Source organism: Arachis hypogaea, chromosome 17 (genome assembly GCF_003086295.3).
Source record: "Arachis hypogaea cultivar Tifrunner chromosome 17, arahy.Tifrunner.gnm2.J5K5, whole genome shotgun sequence".
In the NCBI taxonomy this organism is placed as follows: Eukaryota; Viridiplantae; Streptophyta; class Magnoliopsida; order Fabales; family Fabaceae; genus Arachis; species Arachis hypogaea.
In genome coordinates, this window is record NC_092052.1 from 69,061,634 (window position 1) to 69,071,556 (window position 9,923).

The following is a 9,923-nucleotide window of genomic DNA, read 5'->3' on the forward strand; positions in this document are numbered from 1 at the left end:
TCAAAATTTGATGAAACTTGTTTAGAATTAAAGATCTTTGAAAACCCTTTAAATCGATATAAAGTTTGTGAAATTTGGAAATTTGTAGAGGAAGTTATGATCATTCAAAGTTGGTATTTAAAATCTGAAATTCTGCAAGGTTGCAGAATTTCATGATTTCTGATATCTGCGAGCGTACACCCTTGTGCGGACGCACACCCTGCGAAAATTTAGACCTGTGTGGACGCACACACCTGTGCACACGCACAGGCAGGGAAATGCGTTCTATTTACAACGCTAGTATAGCTTGTGCGGGCACATATCTAAGGAAGAATTTCAACCTGTACGGACGCACAGGCCTGTGCGGACGCACACGTTGGGAAGGCCAGTCTGTTGGGGCACTGGCACAGGTTGTGCGAGTGAACATATTTTGAAAGTTTTGGTACCTGTGCGTTCGCACACCCCTGTGCGTACGCACACATTTTAAAATCTACTGGGCGTGCGCACGCACACACCTCTGTGCGGCGGCACATGCCTTGTTTCTCAAATTTTACTTGTTTTTCAACTATTCTACCTTTCCAACAAGGTTGTAAGCTTCTATAACACCATTTTAAGACTTTTAGGCCTAGTTTTGAGTATTAGAACATGGGTTATAACCTAAGGGTTCTAGTAGATAATTTTATGATAAATTAGAAAACGGAGGCCTAGGTTTCTGGCGTACTGAAGGTGGTGAATGGTTGATGAATGAGATGAGGATTAAGGAACTGTTGAGTTTGGAACTGAAATGCGAATGAACAGTGGTTGAAAAGAGTCGAGGGCTCTGAATGAAGTGATGGATCCATCGTGTATTTAAAAGGTTTTTGGAAACCACTGCACTACTTTTCATTGAGATTATGAGACGCTAGGCGCCCGGCAAGGGCCGAGGTTAGATCCCGCCTGTCGAGGTAGCGGCGGTGGCGTAAGGGCGGTGGTTCATCCCGCTTGCGCTTAGATGTGAGGCCGGTGGCAATAGATCCCATTCACATCCCTTCGGATCATCAGAGCGTACAGGCGCAAAACCCTGGATAGTGTTTCGAGCACTATATCTCGGGGGTTCCCACATCATGAATCCGAAGGGCAACATCTCCATGGAGATGTGTAGGGTTGGCAGTTGAACCAACAATGTGATATCACAGCCAGTAGGACAGGCATTCATCATATGCATTTCCTATCTGTTTACATGCTTTGACTATTTGAAATGGTTTGCCTATTTGTATAACATGCCTAATTGCTATTTGAATTATTGCCTTATATGCTTCTACTTGTGTTTTACTTGCATTGTATATTACCTGTGTTTTCTACTGGGATTGAGGAGGTTCGGAAGGCGGTGGCGATGGGATCGCATGGAGGATCGGTTGGAGAAGGCTGGGGGACAACGGTGTTTGCTTAGAATAGAAATCCCCTAAGATAGATTACTTGGTTTATTTAAGTTAATGATGTTATAATTATGCTTATTTGTTTTAGAATGCTTAAGTTTGAATCTTGTGATGGATATGGAGCTTAAGATTGTCTTTGGCGTCCCGGGGTCTTATATCCTACATCACTGGGCACTGTTACCATACTGAGAACCTCCGATTCTCATACCATATTTCTGTTGTGTTTTTCAGATACAGGTCGCAACCCACCTCGGTGAGTTGCTTTGGATGGTGACAGAAGCGGAGGATCTTGGATTTTTTTTGGAGTCTTTTTGGTTTATCTTGTTTATACATCTCTCCTTCTGTATTTTGTCTTTGCCTAGAGGCTTGTATTATGAGAGAAAAACTTGTATAAGCTGTTTTTAAACTGTCAGATTTCTATATGGATCTGTATACTTGTTTATGGCTAGCCAACTTAAACTCCGCGAGCCGTGGCTAGTTTCCTATGATATTATATACTCATCTTTTGTTGTATCTCATCTGTTTCTTTTGCCTTAAGCCAGTAGCTTCGTTAGTACGTTTTGCGCTTTTGAAATCCGGTTTTTGAGCTATATCTTTCATCGAGCTTCTAGATTATACTATTCCTTCTATATATATTATGTAGGAGCTTAGAACTGTTGTAATCTCTGATTAACATTTGCTTTACGTCGTGAGGAAAGGCTTAGGCTAATTAGGGTGTTACAATTAACATTTATTCAAAGTAAACTACCTATATGTAATCCCTAAATGCATGCAACTACTTGGTCAAAATAAATCAATTTCCAAGAATACATATATAAACATAAAGGGTAAAACAAGCACAACTAAGTTAAATCCAACAATTGAATTGAGTTATTGAAAAGAATTTACAACTTGCAAGATAAAGAATAATCATAGATGAAAACATAGAATCGAGCAATTGAACCCCTCACCGGATGTGTATACGCTCTGGTCGCTCAAGCGTTTAGGGTTGATTCACTCAATTTCTCTTCTAATCTTGCTTTCCAAGATTTATTTTTCATCTAACAATCAATAATTATTCAATGCATGCATACAAATATCATGAGAATATTTTCAAGGTTGTAATGGGGTTAGGGTAAAGGTAAGGATGCATATGCATTATTCTTTTATTAACTTAAACTCTCACCTAACACATATAACAACCTATAAATTCAAATACAAACCTAAATACCCATTCTTCACTTTTTCACACTCAATTCACATCCCATATGCATTATTCTTACTACCTTACTTTAGGGTAACATTTGTCCCCTTTTTATTACTTTCTTTTTCTCTTTTTCTTTTTCTTTTCCTTTTTTTTATTTTTTTTATTTTTAAAATAAAATATATACAAGAGTATTAAAGCATATGGTTTAAACATTTAATACATGAGTATGTATCTTCAACAAAAAAACAAAAATACACTTTTATCTTTACTAATGTTTTTCAAACTTCTGCACACTTGAATGATACACACTCTCAGTAGCCTAAGCTAATCAAAGATCCAAATTAAGAACATTTATTATTTTTCACTTGGGGGTAGTGATGTGCTAAAGTTAAGGACAAAAGGATTAAACAGGAATGAATAGGAAAATTCTTAATAGGCAGTGATTAGAGTGACACAGCGAAAGCGCAGAGATTGCAAAGATATTAGGACTATTAGGGTGAGAAAGAGAAGTTGTAGAAGATAAACCGTTGCGAAGATTGGCAAAAGGTTAAGGGTTTGTACATTGAGTTAGAAAGGAAAATTTCTCTCATGTACTCGTGTGTGGACAATATTTTCGAGGGTGAAAATTTTTATTGGGGGTAGCATGTAAAACTTGCAAAATTAGTGAATAATTAGCCAATAAATTAACTATTATTAAATAAAATTAGAAAATTAAATTTGATAAGTTAGAAGGGTAGAAATAATTAAAATATAAATTTTAATACTAATTTTAAAGGTTTTGGCTCAAAATTGGGTCAAACGAACCAAATCAGTTGAACCAGGCCCATATTGGGCCCAAGGCCCAGGCCAATAACATGTTAATGAAAGAGCTTATCTCTTCCTTCCCCTTCTATTTGATGAGACACGCTAAAATACTTGGGGAGAGAAGGAACATTCCAAACCCTTGGATCCAAATTCAACCTCACATAACTTTCAATCTGGAGCTCAGATTGCCGCACCGTTTGCAGCCACGCAACCACCGTGTCGAGCTCTACAAATTCCACTAAATAATTTGGTAAGTACCTCACTATTTCTTGATCAGCCACTCTATCCCTAATTTAAAAAATTTGAGGTTTTGATTTTGAGAGATTATATGATTTTGGTGTTTAGGATCAAATTAGCTTTGAGTACTTGTTGGATCTTGTCTCAAACTTTTATTGGTAATGTAAGAATCTCTAAAACCTTTTATGAATCATTAATTAGCGAAACCCTATGTTGATTTTGAGTGATATTATTTGGATTAGATTAAATTGTATGTATTGAGATCAGATTGGTGAATGGTGGATGATGGATTTGAGCCTTGGAAGCTGAGATTCTATTTTGGTGAGGAACTCGGAGCTTGAAGCTCGTGGAACGGTAAAACTGAAGTGTCTTGGGCTTTAGAGAGAAATTGGCTAAGGTATGGTTTTGGTTTCTTGTAGATAATATATAATGTAACGTGAAAACTTAAGTTGTACGACCTAGGATAAGTTGAATTATGTGTTTGGGGTATACTTAGTGGTTTTAGTTGATGCAAATTGTGTTGAATTGATGTGGTATGGTTGGATTGATAGTCATTGATATGAATGTGGCTGATGTTGATGAAATGATGATTTTAATGATTGATGTTGATATATTGCTGTTTATGTATAAAGTTGTCTTGAATATGGACTACTGGGTTGAACATGATGAAATTGTATATTGGTATATTATGGAGTGAATAAGAAGAATTGAGATATGGTTTAGTTTGTTTTGGGTGCTCTTTGAAGCTTGGAATATTAGTATTGAGTTGAGAAAATGGTAAAAATAGAGGTTTAGAATTTTTGGCAAAAGACTGATTTTTGACCAAAATTTGGTGGGCTATAACTCGGATTTCGGACCCTCAAACTTTACCAAACTTGTTTCATATGAAAATTAAATTCGTGAAGTTTACGTCGTTCAAAAAACGGACTAAAAATAGTTTTTAACAAAAAAAATTATGCGCGTCGGAAGTTTGGTGTGCAAAAATATTTCTGCAGATTTATAAGAGCTTTTTAAGAAAATATAGGGCCCACATACGCAGACATATGGCTGCGTATGCGGGAATTCGCCACTGTCTAGGGGAACTTGCATACGTAGACAAGGGTCACGTACGCGAAATAGTGAATTAACTCTAAGTTTTAATCTGAGTGTCGGAGTTCTAAGATTACCTCTGGCTTTTTCTGGGACCTTATATATTATTAATGTGGACACCGTTACCATGCTGAGAACCTCCGATTCTCATTCCATACATATGTTGTCATTTTTCAGATGTAGGTCGAGATGCACCTCGGTGAGCGTCTTATATTTAATTCTCTTTAGAGACTTTTATGGAGAACCATGTGCTTATTTTATGTATTTTGGGTAGTATTGGGATATGTATGTATATATGTATATTCTCCGACCGGCCTTGGCTTCGTAGATCGAGTCTAGAGTTTGATATTTTGTACTTTTGATATTCTACTCTCTATATTTATACTCTTTATCCTTTTTTTCATTTTCGGTTTCTATTTACGTGAGCGTTGTGCTTTTCATTTTGCAACCTTTTGTTTAAATTTTTCTTTCAAGACTCCTCGTTATAGATATCGTAATACCATACTACTTCTATTTTATGATTTAAGCATAAAATTTTATAGTAAAATATTACATGATACCACGCAATAGATATTTACTCACGAGATATAATGCTCATATTAATGTTAAATAGTGCAATCAGTCAAGATCTATTAAGTATTTGTTCAAATACGAGAACAAAAGATTACCACCGTGTAACGACTTTATTTTATAAAAATGCTGCAGACAGAGTGAGCATAGATGACTATGATAAAGTCAGTATCTACTATGATGGGAGGTACATTTCTCCTTGACAAAGAGATAAGGAGAAAAAGAGATGCAATAACTAATTTACAAAAAAAGAAATGATTGACGACACACCCAGGCCACTTTGATTAGGGTAGCCCAATCAAATAAAGCCTATAAAAAGTACATGGATATTGGCCCACAAGATAGACCCAAAACAAATTGAAACCTTTCAACTTTTTCTAATAAACCTGAAGTCCAAAAAACAGAAAGACCTTTTATCTGATATATCTGATATCTGAAGATACCCTAACTTAAGAAATTCCTAATTCTGTGCCGCTGTAGTAGCTAAACTCTTCGACGACACCATTCATCTCCCCCACTCGCTTGTCGCATCAGAAGATCAAGCTACCACCCTCCGTGTGCTGAGCTCTTCTGAGATAGATTCAGTATCTCGCCATTCTCCATACTCGAATCCGAAGGTTCGATTCTTCTTTTTCGCATGCCTGGTTGCAAGAAATTCGTTGAAAGAAATTCGGATTTGCAAAATCCTTTTACGCGTTTGCGACTTCCCCCTTCCGATCTTGTTAAACCCTCTATTAAAATGTTTATTCGCATCTGTTTTATGTGGCTATGTGGATTTGGTTGGTGGTTTGCTTTAATTTCCGTTGTAGAATTGACTACTATGCAACAATCAACATGTTCTTAGATGTGCCCAATGTACTGATTGTGTTTTGCTTCTTTTTTGTCTTGAGCAAATAGACAAAGTACACATAAAAGAGTTTGGGATGGACAAAAATACGCGTTAAAGTACACTTGAATTGTTTTTTTTGGACAAAGATACACGCTAAAGATTCGTAAATATCAAACCCTTACTAATGGCATGACACATTTATCCGTTGAAAACAATCTTTGAGGTGTAATTTGACATTTACTAGTCTTTGGTGTGTACATTTGTTCATCCCAAACTCTTTCATATATATTTCCTTTGTTAGAACTGACATGCATAATTTCACAATGCTATGTCTGTTCAAGAGAGAAAAATGGGAGATAGATAGTGCTATTAGAGATGGATCATTAGGCCCAGAAGCATCAATATGGTCCTGAGTCAGATGATGTGATGCTTCTTTAGCTTGTGTTGGCATGCCAGCTGTTTTATCTGGACCTGACATGCCACTGTCAACTGTTAACTGTTAACTGATTTCTTCATATATTGAAGAATGGCTAAATAATCTCGATCTAGGAAGTTAAAGTAATAGAAGTATGAAATGAATTTCCCTAGCACAACTATGCATAAATAAGGTGAATCTAAACAATTGATAATGTACCATAAAACATTGAAAGTGTAGAAGGTGATGGTGAAAGGCTCTGTGTTTCGGATTTGGGTAGGATGTAAGTGCCAATAATACATGTTAGCAAAACATGGCAATATGTACCAAATTTTAATTGTTAGAGAGCAGGAGAATAATGAAAATTGATAATGGGATAAGAGAGTACCTGAGAAGATAAGACTTGCAGAAGAAAAGAAAAGAGAAGTGAAGGGTGTGGTGAAGAGCATTGAAGGGGCTTTGTATGTGTGTTGATGAAGATGCTTGGAAGAAGGGGAGCTTGTTGGGGTTCTTCCCTTGATGCTAAACCTGGTTAGATGATTGATGAATCAAACGCTAGGTGTTTTTTTTTGGGTAGGATATTGTATGTTTTTATCTTCTTCAAAAGCTACTTCTATGTTATCATACTAGGGCAAAATTTCACCAAATACTCTCATTACTCCAGTATGATCTTTTTCATATTCATTCATCTCTACCAGGTTAGCTAAATTGCTGAAAGGGTGGAGTGATATCCTTTTGAATTTTCCCCCTGAAGCTTATGTTGATCTTATGTGAGAATGTTACTGTTTCTGAGAAGTATTAAATATATGAAGAATGTCGTCCAGGGACTTGTTATCAAGTTTTTGGTGATGAGTAAAGTGATATTTGATTGATGTGAGATGGAATGCATGTTGACATTTCATGTTGTATACTGTTGGAATTTGCGGGTTTTATATTATGAAAGGGGAGGCAAGGGGTTTTGGTTTGGCTTGGCTTGTGGATGATCATGGATATGTGTGGCTGTGATGTGGACAGGAAGGAGGCTGCGGCTGGTGGTGTTGGTTGTGGTGGTGGTTTTGCTGATCAGTTGTGGTAGAGGTTAGTAAAGACAAAAAAAATTGAAAATGAGTTCTGACAGCAGGAGCCGAAGCAGAAGCAGGAGCAGGAGCCCAATGGATCGTAAGATCCGCTCTGATCGATTTTCATATCGTGATGCACCTTACAGGAGAGATTCACGTCGGGGTTTCAGGTTTTCTTTTTCTTTTTTTTTTTTTTATTTTCGTAATAATTTAATTACCATTCGTTTTCTATGCTTAATGCTTAATGTGCTTGTTGGGGAAGCTAAACTGCTGAAGAAGATTGAATTTATGCTTTGCTATGGGAAGCTTTGGATCATAATTATAACATTTATAAAACCTTAAGCTTGGCCCAATTATTTACTGTTATTTTTGGCTTTGCCTTTGGAACATATAAAGTGGTTTGGTTTGGTTTTTTCTTCATAAATTTCTAAGAGGCATACTCCTTGCACTTAGGCTTTAATAGTGTCTTGGCATGGGTCTCCTCACAAATGATAACAGTGCTTTTTCTCTGTTTTTGCTTTCTTTTTCAGCCGAGACAATTTGTGTAAGAACTGCAAGAGACCTGGTCATTATGCTAGGGAATGCCCAAATGTTGCAATTTGCCACAATTGTGGACTCCCTGGGTATGGAACTTATTCTTGGCTTCTTAATGGTCGAGCATGTAATCATTAGATTCCAATCACCACCTTATATGTGTACCACTCTAATCATGATATCCAACATTCATATCATTTGCATTTAATTTGATTCAGTAATTCTAAATGTTATTTTTTCTCATTATTTTGTGTGAATAAAATCTGTTTTCCTCCTTGAATCTGATTGCAAATGTTAGTTCCTCCTATTCAAGAAACAAGACTAATAGTTATAGGTTATCACCAGGGCAACACAATTTCCAATTCTTAATTATTATTTGCATCTTACCTGAGCCATGATGTGGCAGCTGAATTGGCAATCTGTCTTCTTTTAGCGGATCTTCCATTGTTAAATTGAATATATTCAGTATCTATATTTCGGAAGAACAAGATTATTTATGTTGTCATTAGTCTTTGATGTCAACTATTTGGTATTCATACAAGTAGTATGGCTAGAGTGGCTTGTGATTAATTATGCATTTGAATGTTTGATCAGGCACATTGCTTCTGAATGCACCACAAAATCGTTGTGCTGGAATTGTAAAGAACCTGGGCACGTGGCTAGCAACTGTCCAAATGAAGGCATCTGTCATACCTGTGGTAAAGTTGGACATCGCGCAAGGGAGTGCACAGCACCTCCAATGCCACCAGGGGACTTGAGGTTGTGCAACAACTGTTATAAACAGGGTCATATTGCAGCTGAATGCACCAATGAGAAAGCATGCAACAACTGTAGGAAGACAGGACACCTGGCACGTGATTGTCCAAATGATCCCATTTGTAACTTGTGCAATGTTTCTGGGCATGTAGCTAGACAGTGTCCAAAAGCTAACATGCTTGGAGATCGTGGCACCAGTGGCGGTATGCGTGGGGGTGGTGGTGGTTACCGAGATGTTGTATGCCGGAATTGCCAGCAATTGGGTCACATGAGTCGGGACTGCATGGGACCTCTGATGATTTGTCACAATTGTGGAGGTCGTGGTCACCTGGCATATGAGTGCCCTTCAGGTCGATTTGTGGATCGTTATCCCAGGCGGTACTGATGGTCATGGATGACACTTTAAGGTTTATGTTTGTGTTTTTTCCTCTGTTTTCCCCGTTGGAGAGATGCGGTTATAATGCCATTATTGGCATTTCAGAATTGTGACTGCTTGCTTTAGGAATAATTATTCAGTACCTTCTAGAGATTTCTTATTGTATGAATCCTGTTCCATGATGAGGGTGTTTACGGTTAATCCGGTACAAGTTTTTGTGGTTGTTGGCTGGAGATTGAATGATGCACTAGTTTTTGTACCCAAAAAACAATTATGTACTAGTTTTTAACTAAAATTAAAGCCTCGTGTGAATGTCATTATTGTCTAAATGTTACCGTTCATGTATTTGTATAATTCTTTTTAAAGAAAAAAAATAGGGTTTATAATTAAATTTATCTCTGAAAGATGATTCATTTTATAAATTGGTCTTCATGACTTTTTTATTCATATTAGTCCTTAAAAGATAAAACGCAAGTTAAATTAGACTTTCTGTTAGTTAAATGATGATGTGCTATATTAAGTGTCATGTGGCATGATGATGAGAATAATGCATAAATTTATTTACATTTAAAATAGTCTTTGAAAATACACATGTAAGTTATTTTTATTTTTAAAATTTTAAAAATTGATTAAATTAGTCATCATATATATTTGTCTTTATTTTTTTTATGATAT

The 9,923-nt window shown here is 36.6% G+C and overlaps 1 protein-coding gene across 2 annotated transcripts; it reads left to right on the forward strand.

The window, feature by feature from the left end:
* Positions 1-5,668: 5,668 nt before the first annotated feature.
* On the forward strand, positions 5,669-9,577 carry LOC112762576 (uncharacterized). 2 transcript variants are annotated; one of them, XM_072222918.1, is made up of 4 exons: positions 5,669-5,897; positions 7,223-7,752; positions 8,113-8,205; positions 8,711-9,577. In XM_072222918.1, the coding sequence occupies exons 2-4, from the start codon at positions 7,628-7,630 to the stop codon at positions 9,255-9,257; spliced, it is 765 nt and encodes a 254-aa protein (XP_072079019.1). In that variant the 5' UTR covers positions 5,669-5,897; positions 7,223-7,627; the 3' UTR covers positions 9,258-9,577. The 2 variants fall into 2 exon arrangements, with proteins under 2 accessions (XP_072079019.1, XP_025664232.1); XM_025808447.3 differs by having other exon boundaries at positions 7,539-7,752.
* Positions 9,578-9,923: the final 346 nt, after the last annotated feature.

Coding starts and splice junctions, on each gene's coding strand:
- LOC112762576 (XM_072222918.1), top strand. CDS start 7,628: ATGAGTTCTGACAGCAGGAGCCGAAGCAGAAGCAGGAGCAGGAGCCCA. Junction 7,753..8,112: donor GATTCACGTCGGGGTTTCAG/GTTTTCTTTTTC, acceptor TTTCTTTTTCAG/CCGAGACAATTTGTGTAAGA. Junction 8,206..8,710: donor CACAATTGTGGACTCCCTGG/GTATGGAACTTA, acceptor ATGTTTGATCAG/GCACATTGCTTCTGAATGCA.